Genomic DNA, 20,104 nt, shown 5'->3' with positions numbered 1-20,104 from the left:
AAGAATTGCCCCTTCACACTGAGCTGTGGGTGTGTCCGTGGGACATCGATGGTAATGATTGATAGCTGGTGCAGGAGTACCCAGCTCACTGTGGGCGGCGCCATCCCAAGGCAAGTGGTCCTGGGCTATGTGGTAAGCAGCATTACTTCACGGTTTCCGCTTGAGTTCCTGCTCTGACTTCCCTCCGTGATCTGTGACCTGGAAGCATAAGCTGAAATAAGCCATTTCCGCCCTTAAGTTGTTTTTTAAGTTGCTTGAAGTCATGGTGTTCATCACAGCAACAGAAAGCAAACTGGAACATGTTATGTTATGTTCGTGGAGCCATATCCTCCTCGTATGTCCTTGTGACTGTAGGGCCATTATCTCTTCATCCCCTGCTCACCCAAGGGCCTCTTCTCCTGTACCCATGGAGGCCTGTTCTTGCCTGTGTCCCCTTGGGTCTGTGGAAGTTGATCTTATTCGTGTACACTTGTGTTCATGGGGGCCCATGCATGCCCACTTGTCTCACCTGTCCCTGCGTCACCCAGCCACTAGCATCTCCTTTTCCCACAGGGACCCAGTTCCTACTTGCATCCCTGAGCCCATGGAGGGGTGGTCTGACCCTACTCACAACTCTTGCATTTGTATGTCTTCCAGTTGTGGCCTTCTTGGTGGCGTTCAATCAGAACAAGGCCCTCATCGGTGACCGGGGCCTGCTGCCCTGCAAACTGTACCTGAAGAATGTCCAGGAGTACTTCCAGGGCAGCAGTGGCTGGACTGCCTGGACCTACACACCAACTGTTATGTGGTTGTTGGACTGGTCAGACATGAACTTCAACCTGGACCTCATTGCTCTTCTTGGGCTGGGCCTCTCGTCCTTTGTCCTGGTGACCGGCTGTGCCAACATGATACTCATGACTGCCCTCTGGGCCCTCTACATGTCCCTGGTCAACGTAGGGCAGATCTGGTAAGTAGAGCCTGTCCCCTAGCCCTTTGGACATATACCTACCTCCTGGCCACTGAAGTGCCACAGTGAGCTTGTTCAGGGGTGTATCACAAAACGCTTAGGCCTTGGCAGAGGCTGCTGTCACCATTGAGCCAAACTCTGGCTTTTCTCTTTGGGGATAAAATGTGTAATTGTACTTAGAGATCTGTGTCCCCTTGAGAATATGCTGCCAGCCTGCTTGAGCCGTGAGTTTTGATAAGATGGAGACAGAGATCATTGGGCAGCTGGTGGACACACTGAGGTCAGAAGGACTTTGAAAAACATCGCCCTTCTACCCTTACCAAGAAGAGTCTTTGCAGCCTATGCCAAATATTACATCGGGCCATGGCTCAAAACTTGCCTTCATGGGGCCCTGTAGGACTAGTGGAGGTGTTAGAGTTCAGAGGATCTCCAAGGGCAGAGAGATTATGGACCACAGGAAGGCGTGCTGGAGAAATCTGTGGATGTGGCAAGCATTATCAATGTGTACATATGGGAAGCGGGTGAGGGCATGGGATCTGTAGTGATTGTTTTTCTCCTTGCTTTGACAAAATTCCTCACAAAAGCAAGTAAGAAAGTGTGTGTGTGTGCCCACACATGTACGTGCACCTGCGCGCGCACACACACACACACACACACACAGAAGCATGCGCGCTGTGGTTACAAACACATACATCCATACCTAGCTTTTACTCAGGTCCTAGGGATTTAAACTTAGGTCTTCACATAGTGTGTTTTTGGGCTTAGCTATGAGTAGGAGCGAGTAAGTGTGCTGTTCACTTAACTGTCTCCTCTATGAACATGTAGTACGGTGCTCAGAGGATGTACTCACTGCCTCCAGCATCTGTGGTTAAAAGAAAAAAGCCTCCAGCACTCTTGTTTTACCTGAGAACAGCGTGTATCTCTGCCAGGCAGGGCATCACTTGACTTAGTTTCAGAAGCAGCAGGCTGTTGGCCTGCTCAGTGAGTTCAGACCCCACAGCAGGTCTCAGGCTCTTTCCTTTCATTAGCACACATTGCATTCAGCTTTTCTTAGTCACTGGGATGTAGCTCAGACACATATCTACGTAATGTGCATGAGTCAAGCGGTATATGCCTTTCATCCTACCACTCAGGGCAGGCAGCAAGTTCAAAACAAACCTGGGCTACACAGTGAGTTGCTGGACAGCCTAGGCTACACAGCAAGACTCTGTCTGAAATTGGAGTAGGACAAACCAAAACTAAACTTCACAAGTCAGTGGCTTTATGTATTCAGGCTTCACAAAACCTTGCCATAAAGTTTAAAGCATTCTCATCTCAACAAGAGAACCCTGCATCTTAGCCCATGAACCCGCTCCTCCCATGGCCCCTGGTAACCAAGAACTGCTTTCCATTTACACCGATGGTGCTTAAGTGCCCCGGCATTTACTGTGGACGGAATCCCTTAGTATGTGGCTTTGTGCCTGGCTTCACCCTCCGCATGGTGTTCTAGGACCCTTCATGAGTAGCATGCGCCAGTGTGTCTTTCTTTCACAATAAAATAGGTGTGCATGTTTGGTATGGATGGCATTGGGAGTGGGGACACACTGGAGGTGCAGTTCAGTGACAGAGCGTTGCCTAGTGACTAAGTTGTTGTTTTATTGCTACGAAGGGACACTGTGACCAAGGCAAGCATTTGATTGGGGCCTTGCAGTTTCAGAGGGTTAGCCCATTATCATCACGCATGCAGGACAGGCACTGGAGCAGTAGCTGAGTGCTATATCCTGATTGGTAGGCGAGAGAGAGAGCCCGACCTGGCATGGGCTGTTGAAACCTCAAAGCTCATCCCCAGTGACCCCATTGACACACTTCCTCCCGCAAGACCACACCTCGGGTTTTTTGGGGTTTGGTTTGGTTTGGTTTGGTTTTGGTTTTGGTTAGTCAAGGCAGGGTTTCTCTGTGTAGTCCTGGCTGTTCTGAAAATCATGGCCTTGAATTCAGAGATTTACCTGCTGCCTCCCGAGTGCTGAGATTAAGTTATGCACCACCACACCCACTGTAACACCTCCTAACTCTTACAATTCTTTCCAATATTGACACCCTCTGGTGACGAAGCATTCAAATACAGGAGACTTTGGGGGCCCTTCTCATTCAAGCCAGCACACCCATCACTGTCCAGCATGATGGGTCCCAGCATCAGAGTCCCAGGCATCTTCCCACTGTGACTATAAAGTAAAGGACACTGCGGCAGCAGAGCCTGCCATGTTCCTTTGATGTAATTTCTCTTCCAGTAATCTGTGTCAAGATACCCAAGCACCCCCATCTTGAGGTCCTGGGGTATAACATTTGCAGTGGCAGCCAATTAGAATCTTGCATCTGCTCACTCCACAGTGTCTTTTGCTGGCCTCTCGGCCCTGTCTCCCCCAGCTTTGCCTACCCAGTGCCTAGCAGCTGATCCTGCTGGAGATGTGTCTCCCGGGCCCCACACTGCCCCACGCTCACAAGTGGGTTTGGCTCAGTGGGTAAGCATAATGGTTTAACGTATACAACCAAGCCAGCGTCTTAATGTTCTTTCTTTTTTGTGTGTGTTTCAGGTATTCTTTTGGTAAGTGACAATCATGCAGAAACAAACCTGTGTGGGGGCTTGCCTTGTGTGTTGGGGTATGTATCTCCATGCATCTCGGATATGGGGGCTTATCTCATGTTTAAATCCTTACTGCTGGCTCTTGGGGTGTGGGCATGGCTCTACAGTTTGTTAGCAGGCTGGCAAGTCCTGACATTTGTGCTCTGGTAGAAGTGAGCAGCTAGGGTGGGTTGTGACTGGGGGCTCCCAGGTGAGGCACTGCACTGGATAATAACAGAGATGCTCGGCTGGAGAGATGGTTCAGACGTTATGTGCACTTAGTGCTTCTGTAGAGGAACCAAGTTGGGTTCCAAGCACCTACACAGAGGCTAACAACCACTTGTATCTCTAGTTCCAAGGGGATCCAGTGTCTTCTTCTAGCCTCTGCAGGGACTGCGGGTGTGTGGTGCAAAGATATGCATACAAGCAAAGCACACAGGCACATAAAATTAACATAAGCCAATCTTAAAAAGAAGGTGGCTGGTGTGACAGCACACACCTTTAGTCCCATATAGTGAGACTCCAGCTCAATAAAACAAAATAAAGTAATGGCAGCTCCCGAGGGCAGGGTTGGTGTGGCTGGTCAGGACACAAAGGTCCTGTGTGTCTCAGGGTGTGAAGCAAGATGTGCATAGCTGCTTCATAGAACCTTATCTTCTCCTGTGCTTCAGGGAACTTCAGGGAATAATGGTAGTTAGTTATTATTAAGGTGATAACTAGAGAAGGCATTTGGGAGAAGTACTGGAGGCCCCTCCCCAGTGTGCATCTTAGAGTCCCGTAGCCCACTGAGCTGCACGGAGGTGTGTTCATTGGCCAGGGCAGGCAGTGTAGCGAGTACAGGGCACTGGACTAGTAAAGCATTTGGATGCTCCCAGCCCACACCAGTTGATAATCACTAGAGAGTGTCTGAAGCCAGCCCCCAAGTGGCCAGGAAGCTGAGAACCTGGGGACTTACACACAAGTTGGCCCAACTCTAGAGTCCTGCAAAAAAAGACAACGATACTTTGTAAGGGGACAGTGAGGGGGTGGGGGAGGGTGTCTTTACTGACCTGCAGTTCTACCCAAGGACACCACAGGAGGCACCTTGACCCCACTGCAGTTAACCATGCTGTGCCTGTGTGTCTGGGCCACACCCTGCCTATACTGTGTGGCTTCAGATGTGAGGGAGGCCTGAGTCCCAGGTCACTGTCGGGTCTATGGTCTTAGTCTCACTTACTGAGTGTTCCCTGCAGTTCCAGAAAAGGGGATCCATTGGCAAATGCGAGGCCATCAGTCTGCTGCCACAGTAAATGTTTCCCCTCCTTTTTAGTTCCCCAAGTAGACAGATCCCTGTGTGTCTGCTAAACTGTTCAGCTGTGCTGACAGAGCCTTTCCTACACAGCTGAGAGCAGGATCACTGTGGCCGGTCGGGACACAATAGTCCAGGATGTTCATATCTCTTTCTTATTTCTGTATCAGCGTCCCCCAGGGAGCCCTGTGTTCTCCAGCGCTTCCGGGAACAAACCCTCCTTTCTTAGTGAACATTGCTTATTTGAAACTGCAACAAGATTACTTTTTGGTCTGGTTATGAAAATGGAAACCTTGAGGCCTCGACTCCTGTATCTGCATGGGATCCTTGCTCCTTGGTGTAGAGGGTTCTGCCCATTACTGGTAAAAGTCAAGTCTGAGGCACTCTGGGTGCTCGGTGCCAGCACTCTCCAGAGCTGGGGCTGTGTCACAGGACAGGCACGATGAGAAGTAGCAAGTGTTCCACACATCTTCAGGCCACTGCTTGGCAGTGGCTGCCCCATCTTGGAATGTGGGCAGTGGGGTATCCCCAGGGTTCCAGGCACATAGCAGGGAAGGGGGTAAGATACAAAAGAACTTGGAATTCTTATGCACAGCAGAGGTGCGGGGCGGGGGTGGGGGGTGGGGGGTGGGGGTAGGGGTTAACAGCAGAAGACCTCTAGGTGGTCCCCTCAGAAACTTAGAGGAAAACCCCTGCCTAGTCACCATTGGTCTTCGTCCTTGACTGCCAGCACTTACAAGCTCCATCTTACCTGGTGGTACAGGGACCTGGAAGCTGATGGTGCTGCTGTATCCCTGCCTTCCATTTCTCTTGCTGTCACAGAGAACAAAGGCCCATCTGGGTAGGCAGCACAGGGCGGGCAGCAGATGCACCAGGTGAAGACTTTTCTGGAAGGGCTGGAGTGAGCTGCAGCCGGGAGGTGATGGCGGCCCACACCTTTGATCCCAGCACTTGGGAAGCAGAGGCAGGCAGATCTGTGTAAGTTCAAGGTCAGCCTGGTCTACAGAGTGAGTTCCAGGACAGCCAGGGCTACACAGAGAAACCCTGTCTCGAGACACACACACACACCCACCCAAAAAGGAAAACAAGAACACTGGCTGCTCTTCTAGAGCACCTGGGTTCAGATCACAGCACCCACTTAGGGGCTCACAACCATAAATAACTCCAGTTCTAGGGGATCAGTGCCCTCTTCTGGCCTCTATGGGCACTGCACACACATGGTACACAGACACATAGGCAAAACGCCTATATGCACAGAGTTATAAACTCTTGTGGAGTTTCTCGTCTCTGGCCCGAGGTTGCCACCCACAGGAGCTGGAGATCTCCCAGTGAGCACCGTCTGTCATCCTGGCTGTGTGATTTTTGACAGGGTTTCTCTGTGCAGCCCTGGCTGTCCTGGAACTCACTTTGTAGCCCAGGCTGGCCTCGAACTCAGAAATCCACCTGCCTCTGCCTCCCGAGTGCTGGGATTAAAGGCGTGCGCCACCACGCCCGGCTTCTGGCTGTGTGATCTTAACTGTACCAGTCATCTCTGTTTTACATGGAGGCTTTAGTGAACTAAGAGCCAAAATGTAGAGCTGCGGGCTGGTAGCTCTCTGTGGGGCTTTATCCCCGAATCGTGATTTGACATGCACCGAGCTTCCGGAGCCCCGTGCAGTATGCTGCTCACTGTGTGTAGTATGTCTGTATTTGTATCTATTTGTTTATTCATTTCAAGATAGAAGCCTTACCTACCCACCCCATACTGTTTTCAAACTCCTTATCCTCTCGATTCAGCCTCCCAAATGCCAGTTTACAGGCATGAACCACCATACCCAGCTTAACATGAATGTATTATATTAGTTAAAACTGAATCAATAAAAATACCCATCGGTCAATACCAAAGTCCCACCAGCCCTCACTGGAGAACAAGGAAGCTCTGCAATGCTCAAAGGCATGAGATCTAGAAGGGTCTGTGGACAGGGACTCGTGGGGGACATGCTCCGTTCTGCTAGCAACAGGGTCCCAGTCACCTCTGTTCTTGGGCAAGTGTGAGCAGTGATGTGGGGGGACTGGCCTTTTGTGTACACATCACCACTGTCAGTGAAGGATTCTGGGTAAGGAGGCCCGCAGTGAGGTCTCATTTCAGGTGCCCTCCTATGTCTCAGACAATCACAGTTCCCCAACACACTCAAGTTTTTTATTAGTAATTTTTTGCTGTCTCTCTCAGAGGCCCCCTTTAGCTGTGGCAGCTTTGAGTTCCTCTCTGTCACCTGTCACTATCCCAGTACTGTACTCTCATTTCTAGACAGATGCAGTTGCTGTGTGGGCTGGAGGTGAGTGGTGACTTGTCTGGGCAACATGCAGATCAGAGACTGGGTTGGAAAAGAATTCCTCCTGTCACCTGTGGATGTAGGAAACTCCGGTCCCCGAGGGACTGTGATTGCTGATGTCCTGTCACCTGGTTCTCTAGAACTTCAGTAGCCCTCCAGGCTGAGCCGCAGGGCTTCAGGTCTCCTGAAGGACAGGGCTGCTCCTGGCAGGCACCATCCCAGCACACTCAGTACTCGGTGTGACTGCTGTCCCCAGCTCAGTCACTGTCCCTGGCATGGGCCACTGTCTCCCCTGGGCTCCGGGCCATTGCTGAGCTCTGTGTGCACTGGGAAGGGTTTAGAGAGGGAACTGCAACCTTATATCTCTGGGGCTTGAGTCCTGTACTCTGTCTGCAAAGTCTCCTCAGTCTTCTTCCCAGGCTGACTCCTAGGCATGGCCCACGGGGGACAGGGAGCAACAGGATGACGGCTCTGGCTCCAAGGGCTGTCCTGGGGGAGATGGCTTGTGGGCATCATGCTAGAGGGGCTGCCTGCTGATAGGACTGGGGAGGGCCTGGGAGAAAACAGCATGATAGAGTCCAGCCAAGTAGCACAGCCTCCTCCAGCTAGGCTCTTGGGTGATAGATAGATACTGTAAAGTCCTCAAGGTCCAGATAGGCAGTCATGAAATGTGGCACATTCCGGAAGCCTCCGGAGGGTTTTAGAACACAAAACCCTTTTGTGTGTCCTTTGATTGTGGTGAATGGGGTCTAGGCCTGGCCTCCCAAGCGATGCTTGGACAGTGTAGGCCACACTCCCCATTCTCGCTGCCTGGGCCCCTTGGCACACTGGTTTTTTTCTGGAGAGGTCACACTATCTCTGGTGACTGTTGGGAAGGGAGACCAGGCTACTACTGTGTGAGTATGGGATTGTGAGAAGCCCTGTGCCTTAGGGGATCACACAGGTTTGGGGTAACTAGAGGCCTTTGATGTCCTCTAGGTCCCACCACTCAGGGCAGCACGAATCTAATACTCTAAGGATATCCCAGGTATGAAGGTCCCTGGGATGCAGAGAAGGATTCTAGAAGACCCTTTGCCATCTCTGTTTCAGTCCAACATGGTCAGGATAAGAACTGGGCACCTTAGCGTTTGGATGAGCCCGGGTTCCTTCATTTCAGTAAGAAGCTGTGCCTCATCAGCTGAGGACAGAAGTTCTGCTGTGTCAGCTTTCCCCCCGGCAGTGTCCGGATGCAGGGATCCACAGAGGCACTTGGGCATTTGCCTTGGATCATGTGCAACCCATTAGCTGTAAACACACCATGAGCTCACGTGAGGACAGCTTTAAAGCATGTAACCCAAGAAAGCTTCAAGCCAGTGGGTAAGTCACAGGGGAGAGAGGCCAGGGGTCTGCAGGAACAGCCATGGTTCCCATGCAGCCCACAAGGGCCCAGGCCTCACTGCAGCACGCACAGCAGGAACGGTACCCACAGATTATCTCGTGAGTTCTGTTCTTTTCCATATCTTTTCCATAGTCTAATGATTCAGGGAGCTTTGTCCATGCCAAGTGGAGAGCTCGGTCTGCTGTCAGGCCATCCTTGGCAGACCCTGGGCCACATGGGATGTTTACACGCTGGGGACACTCGTGTTTCCCTTCGTGGCAGCGCCTCCTGCCAGCCGTTGTGAATTAAATGCTCCATGTGACCCTTCACCCTTGCCGCTCTTAAATTCATGCTTTAAAAACAGCTTAATGAGGGGTTTACTGGCCCAATTGGAAGTTTTTATTAAGACCCATTAGTGAGGGAGCAGAGCTGCCTGCAGGAAGTGATTAGCACGGTGGCCAGGCCCAGCAGGTTCCATGAAACTGTTTCCAGACCTGTGGCTGACACTGCAGCGGCCTGCATGCCCTCTGCTGCAGTTTACAGTCTTTCGCTCTGCTCCCAGCCCCACTGCTCCAGGAAAGCAGTTTCCTTAATTAAGTTATCCTCACAGTCAGTGGCAGCCTCAATGGCCAGGCCAGCCTTAAGCTCGGGAGCTGCCGTCAGCAAGCCAACCTAGGTCTCCTTCCTGGGGCCTGTCTCTATTGACTTAACCTCTTGGTATGTCACTAGGGGAGGAATAGCCTCACAGAGCTCATTTCCTGAAAATGTCAACTCAGGATGACAGCAGGCCCTCTGTCCCAGTACCATGTCCCATCACATCCTTCACGAGAGCCCAGAAAAATCTGGTTCCAGCACGTGAGGACCACTGTGTGGCATGTTGGCTGTAGACTGCCTCAGTCAACCATTTGGTAGGGGCCTAGGGTCAGTGTTTACCCAAATGGGGACATGAGATCAGATTCTCACCCCCCCCCCCCGCACCCCTCCCCTGTGTATCTCTCCCTTGCTCCCTTCCTTCCCCCTTTTTCTGATTTAAATCTAGTGAAAAAAAAATCACTAATTGAATCTGAAAGAGAATGTTTCCATGTGGGATGGTTCACGCCTTTAATCCTAGCAGGCTGGAGACTGAGGCACAAGGAGTGCTGGGACAGTTTGCAGAGTGAGACCCCATCTCTAATTGCCTAGCATCCGGAAGCCCTGGCTTTGAGTCATGCCTGTATTCCCCACACTCTGGAGGGGCAGCCCAGTTCGAGGTCACCTTGAGGCTAGCCTGGGCTACTGGGTTTTCCTTATTCCTTGTTGCTCACTCGGGGTCCCGCCTGCTTCCACTTCCAAAACGTGGTTCCCTTTAATGAACAGAGTTCCGAGACTTAGAAAAAGAGCTGTTTCACTCGAGTCCTGGGGCTGCTGGATGGGCTTTATCTGGAATTCTTCCGGCTTGCCTCTTAGTTTTATTTTTGCCAGATTGTTTGGAAATGGGGTGTGTCTGGGGTAGAAAGTTGTCTCCATCCCCAATCACTCTCAAGGACAGCTGAGCCCAGCGGACTTGGTCTCAGTTCCCTATAGTGATGATGTGTCAGAGTTCAAGTTTGTTCCTTCTGAAGCTGCCTTTGGTTGCTGAGTGGCCTCACCCATCAAGCCGTCTGTCCATCTTGCTCTCTGGCACACCACCAGTCTCTCACTCTCCAGCACCAGGCCATCTTTGCTTGTTTCTCTTCTGCTCCCCACAGGCAGAACAGGCAGAAACTCCTCTCTTGTGGTCCTGGAGGAACTAGCTTTATTTATCAGATTTTTAAGAGTTTAAATAAAAATTTGCTTAATGTTGCTGGGAACCTGGGTTTGTGCAACACCATGCAAATGTCCCATCCGGTGTTTGGAGTTGACAGCTTAGGTGATGAACTGTCTGACTCCTCCCTGGTAGTAGCAGTGCACACACAGATGACCACTGCCCTCTAGCTGTGTCCCTGTTCCACCCTGATGACAGTCACTGTCGTTCTGTAACCTTCAGCCACTTTGGACAGGTGCCATCCAAAGAGACAGACAGCAATGCCGTGTGTGTAGGGAGTTATAAATTATCTTCTGCTTATCAGCTTCTGGATTCCTTATACTCTGGCTAGACCATGACCTAAAAAGTATCCTTTTAATTGCTAAACACAAAGAAGTTAGGTATGCGCATGGACCTATTCTAAACAAAGCCACCGTGCTCAACCCAGATCCTGCTCTCCCCCCAGATAAACCCCCTTATCTCTGCTAGCACTTATTCTGGTATTTGCATCATGTTTCTCATTTAAAAAATTATTATTTGTATAAGTGTGTCTGTGATGTGTGTGAGCACTCACATACTGTAGCACACATGTAGCGGTCAGAGGACAACTTTGTGGAGTGAGTTGTTTGTTTCTCTTTCTTTCCTTCTTCCTTTCTTCCTTTCTTCCTTCCTTCCTTCCTTCTTTCCTTCCTTCCTTTCTCCCTTTCTTTCTGCCTCCATATGGTAGCTTGGTTTCATTTCTGTTACTGTGATCAGATATACTGACCAAAGCTACACAGTAGAGGAAATGGTTTATTCAGCCTACAACTCCAAGTTGCCATCCACCATTTCAGGAGCACAAGGAGCCATCACATCATATCCACAATCAAGAACAGAGAGAGAATAAATATATCTGTGTTGTCAATGGCTTTCATCCAGCTTTCTCTGCCCCCACCCCCAGAAGTGAGATTTACTTATTTCTTCACGCTTGGTGGAGAAAGTTCAGGAGCGCCAGCCTAGGGGATGGTGCCACCAACAATGGACTGGTTTTTCTTCACCAATGAAGCATCAGGATAATCCCCACAAGTAGGCCCACAGGCTGACTCAGTCTTGACAATTCCTCAATTGAGACTCTCTCCACGGTTAATTCTAGGCTATGGCAAGTTGATATTTAAAACTGCCCATCAAACACCTTTACCATCTTTAGCCATCTTGCCAGTCCCCCCCCCCCCCGAATTTGTATTTCCAGTGAGGTCTGTGCATGGATCGATCTTGGTGTGGCCCTTTTAGACATTGCTCATGTACTGCCTGTCAGGAGTAGCAAGGACCCCTCACAGGCCCTTCATGCCATTTCCACCATCTTACCATAACTATGTCACAGACATCGTTTATACTTGACTTTAGTCCAAGGACCAAGAAGTGGTTCAGATATAATTGCTACTGGTTTGCAATGCACACAATCTGTGCATTATTGTGTCTCTGCAAATATTGTTGCCTTCTGGGCCAGATAGAGAGCTGCAACTATTTTGTCTGTTCACTTTTACCTCCCTCCCACCCCTGCCCCTGACATGGAGAATTGGTCCTCCTTTGGTGGTTAAGTTTTTCATCTCTGATCTTATCTCACCAACTTATTCTAAACTTTCCAGTGGGACTGCTTAACCCTCTTGATATTTTCATTGTACAGAAAACACGTTACGCAACCTATGCTTCTTTCTCCCCATGCTGTGGAGGTTTCTCTCTATAGCCTCTCTAGTGCTACTCGACTAGATGTGTTTTAGACATTTGGGTTTGGAGATCGTGGGTTAGCAGGCAGGTTAGCTGTCTTTGCCTGATTCTCTTCCACTAGTTGGTTTGCCCCTCTCTGCTTCCTAGAGATCTGTGTAATCCTCAGGTATTGGTGTCTCGCTGAAAACAAGCCTCAGCATCAACAAGCACTTTTTCCACTTCCACGACCTTCTCCCCCTCCAGACCTAGTGCAGTATTCTTTTGAAGAGCCATCTGTTAGCCACGCCCCCCCATGCCCACACCCACAGGAGACATCTGACAGCAGCAGGTCAATGGGATCCTCATCTGCTTACCCAGCTTGCAACTCTTTGTCTGAGGCAAGGCAGGCCATCCTGTGTGCTTGTTGCCCACTAAGTGCCCCCCACCCTGTGCAAGTGTGATGATGTCCTGGTTGCATCAGGCAGCTGAGAGGCTAGAGCAGTGCTTTGGTCTCTTCAGATGCCATCAAGATCGCCAGCTGGCCTGGCCCCTCCAGCACCTGTGTGTCCCCTGTGCTTCCTGCCTCCCAGGCTCCTTGGTAGCCGTGGGTGAACACTGCCAGCAAGCCTGCCTTTTGCCAGTGTGAGGAACAGGAAGAGACTCTGCTGGCTGCCCCAGCTAGCGTCCACATGCCAGTGTCTGCTGCAAGTGCTTTGATGTTCTTGAAACAGAGACTCTTAAAGAGGAAGCCCTGCTCCCCGCAGTCACAATGGCAGCTCTTGTGTGTGCATCTGTAGGAGGAGATGGCCACTGATGTGGTTTGGCTACCGCTCATGGCTCTGAAGTGGGTAACAGGTCCTTCTAGACAGTCCCTGTCCTCTGGTCCAGCATACTATGCCTTCTTTCCAAGTATGATCACTACGTGTGTTACCGGTGTCGGTCGCCTCTTAGGCATGCATCTCCACGGCTGGCACACTGTAGCTGGTTTTCTGTTTGGTCCTCGCCATGATAGACATCTCTAGGGCATTCATAGGCTGACTATGAGGAGGAGTCAGAGATGAGGTGAGCTTTATTCTTATTGCTGTTGCATGTTTCTGATGCGTGTGTGATGTGCGTATGTAGTGCAGGTGCACACGGGCCTTGGTGTGCATGTGGATGAAGATTCAAGGACAGTTCTCTAGAGTCAGGTCACTCTTCCACATGGCTTCTGGGGATCGGGTTTAGATTGTCAGCCTTGCACAGCTTTGACCCCTGCTCCACTTTGCTAGTCCCCAGAGGCAAACGTCTGTGTGCTAACTATGAGCACTATATGGTTTCTGTATTGGCTGCCTACTCCTTCCCTCTGTCCCTGAGGACTGCCAAGCAAATATTCCCCACCCCATAGCCTGGCTTTATCCTTCCACATATACCCTGTGATGTGAATTCTACCCGTGAGTCTCTGCATCTCTGTGCCTGCCTGTCTTCCTACTACTGTCTGCCCCTTGAGGCTGGGCATAGCAAGATCCCTGTCCTTGTGCAAAAGAAGGGGGCATCTGCTCGTGTCTTTACCTAGAAAGACGTGTGCACCTTCCCTGAGTCACTGCAGCCCAGGGACTTGGCAGGGCTGGCATGGCTCATTGAGGCACTGGCTCACCTGTTGTCTCCAGTTTTCCAACAAAATGTTTCTAAGCCAGAACTGCTGACCAGTAGAACAGTGGACCTGGGGCTCCCGAGAAGTGTGCAAAAAAAGTGTGTACCACTATCAGGCTTGTTGGCCTCAGGGACAGACCACAGCCTGAGTATGATATGGATCTGTCTCAGCTCTGTCAGCCAATTAAGTGGAGACCCACAATCAGCGGTTCAATCCATTAATGCTAAATGCAAGGTGACGATCAGAAGCCACTGTGAGGAGCAACATGTGCCGTAGGCAACCACAGGGACTCAGGCAGGCTGTGAGACAACAGATGACTGCAGCAGGAGCACCTGTAGGGCCACAGCGTTTCTTCCTGTCTCTTAGGGTCATTTCCCTTTGACATACCACAGAGGTCACCATGCTCACACCTCTACACTACATATGAACCCTGGGAGGATTGAGCCAGTCACACACTGAGGTCCCATCAGTGTCTCTGCCACAGGGACATCTGAGGACCAGCCTGGTGGAGTGGTACACTTAACCTGGCTAGAGTGGTGACTACAGGGCCAAACAGGCAGATCCAAAACTCCCTTCTGTGACTGAAGGTGGGGAGTGAGGGGTGCGTTGTGTGTGCAGGCATAGTCTCCCTTTCCTGTCTCACTCTTCTAGGGGCTGCCATCTCTCTGGTCACTTTAAACAGTACACACTCACCATCAGAGATTTCTAGTCTCGCCCAGGTCCTAACAGCAATGCAGCTGTCAGCTGTCCTCTGTCCAGTTTCCCACCACCTTATTTATCGAGTAGCACCCACTCTGGGAAGTGCGGCCCTGCTGGTTCCATGGCAGGGCCTCTTTGGCATCCAAGGGCCAGCCGACTTCTATGTTGAGGCCTGCTCTCTTCCCAGGTTGCTCCCAAGATAAAGGTACAAGCTCCTGGCTCCCTTGTGCCCCATAGGTGTGTCCCAGCCAACAACGGCACTGTGACACTAGCCTTGTGCCTGGAAAAACAGTGCCAGCAACACCTTAGAAGATGAACTTGCAATAGCACCGCACTATTATAGAGGAACTGCAGAGAGAGGAGAGAGCCCCCACCTTCCCCTCAGTGCTACTGGCATCAGTGAGTGGCAGGGAGAAACCAGCCTCTGTAGACCACTACTGGAATCGCTATGCCATCAGTTTCCTGTGTCCTTCAGCCTTAGACCTTGTCCCCCAGGCTCCTGTTGACTTCCCATGTTGGCAACTGTGTAGTCCACTCCTGGTAGCATGTTCTGCAGAATGTGCCTCAGATTGGGTCCATCCCATGCTTCCTAGTGGATAAACTGGATGTTGGGCTTGGGAGGATCCCTCCCCCGCCCCTTCCAGGGAGAGCTTCCTGGCCACACTTACCTGACGTTTCCGTGTTAAGATATTCCTGCTTAGTGTTCCTGTGTCCAGTTACAGCTTCCCAAAGGAGGCAGGTACCTGAGTCAATCCCTTAGTGATGGGGACCCCAAGCCACTTGGAGGGGTGTCACATGGTTTATATGAGTTGAAGCCACACACACTGTAGAGGGTTAAGGGTGGTTCATCCAGGTCACACTGATTTGGGATCTTGCTGCCGAGGTTGCTGCTGAGACATCCTGAGTCAAGTCTTGCTCCCCTTTCTCTACAGACTGTCATTCTGTGGAACCCCTCTGCAAGGAAGGAAGGGCTGCCCCTCCCAGTGGTTGTGTAGCACGGGGGGAGGTTCATTTTATTCTCTCAGATGATCACCCAGCATCCCTGTGCTCTTTTCTGTGCCTTATGTCTGTGATTTTTCCCACTGGTCCCCGGGCCCTAAATGGCCCATCCCCGAGGTTTCTCTGATGATGTTCCCACCTAGTGCTGCTGGGTGCTCCAGGCACACATTTGTCCTGTGTCAGCCATGGATTCCTCCTGTGGAGTCACCTGCAGATGTGGTACGGGATCTGCTGTCTAGCCTGTCGGTGGACAGAGCTAGGAAATATGAGGTTAACAACCCCACACAAAGGAGAGGAGTGAAATACGGGTGGCAGCTGAGGGAATGCTCCTGCTGTGTGTCCCTTGCTTTGTCCTCAGGGCGGCCGTGGTGAGAGGGGACAGGCTGTGTCATCAGGCAAGGGCTGGGAGGAAGCTAACCTGGGGATGATCTGTCAACACTCAGATCTGGGGTGAGGCTGTAGGGGACTTGTATGTTCATCGTCAGTTCTGTAAACTTGAACCTACACTGTCACATCACGTCTGCCAGATGGTTAGTTTTAGCTTCTCTTTGTACATTTGTGCAGAAGCCGAGCAGGAAATGCATCAGAGAAACGGCCTGCAAACCAGTAGTATCTGATAAACACAAGTGGAGGCAGATAGTGTGCCACACTGAACACAGGTGAAAGAGCTTGACGCAAATGGTTCTCTCTTCTGCCAGGGCATTTTGAAGCACAAACTACAAAAGCTACTAGAGAAGCCCAGCGGGCAGGGGCTAGGGTGATAGCCCCATTGGTAGAATGCTTTATCTTTCAAGCATGAGGACCTAATGTGATCCCGGACCCCGTGTAAAAGGCCAGCCATGGTGGAACTCATTTGTGATCCAGCCAGCTTAACGTACTTGTCAAGCCCCAGGTCTCAGTGAGAGACTATCTCAGAAAATAAAAGATGGCTGTGAGCTGAGGAATGATACCCAAAGCTGATCTCTGGCCTCCACGCCATGTGTGCACATGGGCACGCACAGATAAACAAACACACAGAAAACCAAACCGAACAAACAGGTTTGCTGAAGCACTTTAGGCCAACAAACTCAAAGGCATCAAGCCACCGTCGTCTCTCTCACTCTGGCTTCAGGGATCATTGACTGGTGGCCTGGGGTGACAGGCATGGCCAGAGCAGCTGAGGCTGTGGCCCTCCCTGGAAGATGGCATGGCCAGTGGTCAGGAACCATGAGTGTATATCTCCTGCAGCCTGTCTTCTCCCTGATGTGGGGTCAGAGATGTGAGGACCCATCCCTAAGCTTATAGCAGGACAAGGACACTTCAGAGGCTCAGCTCCTCTGTGTCGCCACAGCTGAGTAGCTAGAGTTCTTCCTGGCAGGGGAGTCCACGGAGTTAGTACTGTAGGAGGGGTCACCTGCTCCAGGACTTGCCCATCGGACTGCTGTGTAGCCGGAGAGGTTCTGGGCTGTTTTCTGTGTTACTGCAGGCAGTGTTTGGGATGGAGGTGAGGGCGTGTCTGCTGGAAGTGGATACAGAGGATGGCAGGGGGCTGCCTAGATCACCCCCTCCATGGCTCTGTCAGCTTGTCCAGAGGTTTCTTGGTCCAGTGTAGCATGTGGAAGCATGGTGTAAGCATTGAAATGAGCAGAAGTGTGTGTACACAGAAGTGTGTGTACAAGGGTAGCCATCTGTGACGTGGGGTCTGGGCTAAGCAGGGCTAGGTAAGGAGCTGATAACCCAGGAGGAATAGGTTGTGGTTTGAGCTTCCAACGCAGGTAGTGGCTGGGTGAGCACAGGGCCAGTGGAGATGCACATGGTGCTGCTAGAGGTGCCACATTGCCTAAGGAGTGAAGTCCAACTCACCAAGTGCCTTTCAGGTCTATAGATGACAGGAAAGGACACTTCTCTGCCCAACTTAGGTAGGTTCAGGGCCCTGGTTCCTCTCCCCCATCACATCTGAAAATCTCCCATCAGAGGAATCAGCCCGGGCTCACTGAGCTCTGATGTTCCTGTGCCGGTGTGTGGTGGTGGCAAGAGCATGTGCTGCAGCCAGGTGGCTCCTCTGAGGGGAGATGGGAGGCAGAGACAGAGGAGAGCCTACGATGGTAGGCTTCCTTCTGCTTTTGCTCTGTTTGGGCCCTGGCCTGTCTTGGATGGTGCTGAGAGTGGAGGCGGGCGTGTCTTCCATAGCTGCTCACACTGAGTGTGTGGGGGCGTGTCTTCCATAGCTGCTCACACTGAGTGTGTGGGGGCGTGTCTTCCATAGCTGCTCACACTGAGTGTGTGGGGGCGTGTCTTCCATAGCTGCTCACACTGAGTGTGTGTGGGTGTGTCTTCCGATGCTGCTCACACTGAGTGTGTGGGGGCGTGTCTTCTGGTGCTGCCCTTCATGCCAGTCCTCTCTGGTTAATACCAGGGGTATGCTTTACTAATCTCCTAATCCAATCACAGTGCTCAGTTGGAACATGGCGGGGTGGTGGGAGTCAGCTTGCCTGGGAAGTGGGCAAAGAATGCCCGTACTGCTACCACACACCCCTCTCAGAGGACAGGGCAGCCGTGAGGGCTCTTGGAGGGCAGGTAACCTCTGCTCTCACCTCTTGGCCTGAACGCTGACGTGCCTCTGGTCCTCCCGTGAAGGCTGAGATGGTGGCTGGAGGAGTGGGTGCTGGAGCAGAAGTGTGAGGTAGGCTTGGCTCCAGGGAAGAAAGGAGACCCTAGGATAGGTGTACAGAGTGTAGGTCATGGGTGCTGGTCACTTCCTGTCTGGGTCATTTTCTTGTGAGAATTATGTCACCTGATTCAGCTTAAACGGGATCTGTAGCTGGACATGGAGGAACATTCCTTTCATCCCAGTGCTCTGGAGGCAGAAGCTGACAGATCTCTGCATGTGGGGCCAGCCTGGCCTACAGAGCTAGTTTCAGGACAGCCAGGGCTACACAGGGAAACCCTGTCACAACCCCACCCCATCCCACCCCACCCCTGAGAAAACGGGATGCTTTCACTAGTTCTCTAAAAGAAAGCATTTCCGGAAATTTCTAATGGTCGTATTAAGAATGAGCTGCTTTAGGCTGTCAAATCCTGAGCAGTGCCTTAGGGCCCCAGTGTATGGCTGCAGTGCCCACCTCTGTCCAGTTGTGCCTGCTGGGAACCAACGCACTGGACTGGTCAACTGTCCCATGTGCAGGTCTGTGGTTGGGCTGTCCTCTCCAGACTTCCCCCGCTAGTGTCAATGGCAGTGTCACTGTAGACCTGCGGGGGGCAGGGGCACTGCAGCAGGCTGGGTGAGGGGAGGAACAGTGTCCACCCTGGGTTCCAAGCAGAACCCACTGGACTACTCTGGCCTCTGTCATGGAAATATGACAGTAATATGTGTTTTCCAATCCACTTTCCAGGCAAGCTAACCCCTCCTTAAAAAGTGTGAGAGGCTTTCCCACTTCAGCATCGAGCTGGTGATGCCATTGGGGGGGGGGGCATTAATGTCACTGAGCCACAGCCTTGGTTAGGGCAGTTGCTGGGCTCCTACTTACACACCCGAGACACCCAGGGCAGGGAGCAGATGGAAGTTTGAAGTTTGTCCAGCCTTGTTTCTGTATTAAGACCCATACTACTGCCCCTGAGATGGGTGGGAGTTGAGGTCCAATCTATGGACCGTGGGCACCCCCGCCCCACATAGCCATTTAAACCTAAACCCAGTTGAACTAAATTTTAATTTCTCCCTCAGTCACATGAGCCACATTTTTAGATCTCAGAGGCTCATATGGCCCAAGCCTTGAAGACAGTGAGTGCTACAGGGCCATGGAGTCTGACACTTCCTTAGGATCCTGGCCTGTGGCTTTGAGGCTGGGCAGTCTGTAGCTCATTTCCACACACAGGAAACAGGAGAAAGCCCAAGAAAATGTGTGCCCTTCAGCATGCTATCTATACGTTAAATATTTGGAATATATTAATCTGAAAAAAATCTGGCTAAGTCTAATTTCCGTTGAGGGGAAGCATATTTGTATTTATCCAGAGGCAATAAAGCGGCAGAGGTCACCTCCGTGCACTGCCTTTCCAGGCTAGCTGGCCACACCTGCGGAGATCTAAGCAGTGGGGGACACCCGGTGGCTCAGAAGTCTGGTTGTCCTAGCAACCGAACATTAACAAGCACCTGGGACCTGGGTTCCAGCAAGGGTCACCACAAGGGCATGTGGGTTATGGAGGTCACTTCCTGTTTCTCTGAGTGCCCAAGGACATCCTTAAAATGTGAATTAGCAATCTTCCGAACTCTCAGCTTTGGCCTATGGTTGCTATTAAGTCCGTTTCTTTTTTTCTTTTCTTCTTTTCTTTTCTTTTGTTCTTTTTTCTTTTCTTTCTTTCTTTCTTTTTTTTTTTTTTTTTTTTTTTTTTTACAATTTCTTGCATTTTAAGACAGGGTCCCACTCTGTGGCCTTTTGACATCGAACTTAGGGCGGTCCTCCTGCCTCAACCTCATAAGTGCTGGCATTACTGGCATGAGGAACAAGTGGCTTTCTTGATTACACTCATAGCATGAAGCCTGCAGCCATCGAGTTGAGAGACATCTGCTCACTAGAAAGTGCTCTCCCTCTTATGGTCTGCACCCTCCCCCCGCCCCCTGTATCCTCCTCCTCCCGTCTCTGCTTGACCTCTGCACTCACACTCCTGGCTTGCCCTCCATTAGTGAATCGGGGTGTACCTCATTGCTTGTGGGGTGCTCAGCCTAAAGCAGCAGGGCCATCCTGGTTGACAGCCCTGTGTATTTGTGCCTGTGTGTGGATTCCTGTGTGGAGCTGCAGGTGCCTAACTGGTTCTAGGGGAGGAGGAGGAGGGAGGTGGTAGGATGAGGACCGCAC

The 20,104-nt window shown here is 51.3% G+C and overlaps 1 protein-coding gene across 2 annotated transcripts in view; it reads left to right on the top strand.

The window, feature by feature from the left end:
- Nucleotides 1-667: 667 nt before the first annotated feature.
- Nucleotides 668-20,104, top strand: part of Lmf1 (lipase maturation factor 1) — an 83,876-nt gene continuing 64,439 nt past the window's right edge. Inside the window, exons 1-2 of one of the 2 annotated variants that reach the window (XM_029471135.2) lie at nucleotides 668-946; nucleotides 3,517-3,583. In XM_029471135.2, coding sequence (XP_029326995.1) covers nucleotides 3,541-3,583 — 43 coding nt within the window. In that variant the 5' untranslated portion in view covers nucleotides 668-946; nucleotides 3,517-3,540. The remainder of the gene's footprint in view (nucleotides 947-3,516; nucleotides 3,584-20,104) is intronic. The other variant, XM_085833368.1, reaches the window with a different exon arrangement.

This window comes from Mus caroli, unplaced genomic scaffold (genome assembly GCF_978045245.1).
Source record: "Mus caroli unplaced genomic scaffold, Mus_caroli_1 scaffold_18, whole genome shotgun sequence".
Lineage (NCBI taxonomy): Eukaryota > Metazoa > Chordata > Mammalia > Rodentia > Muridae > Mus > Mus caroli.
This window is presented reverse-complemented; position numbering and strand designations above follow the sequence as displayed.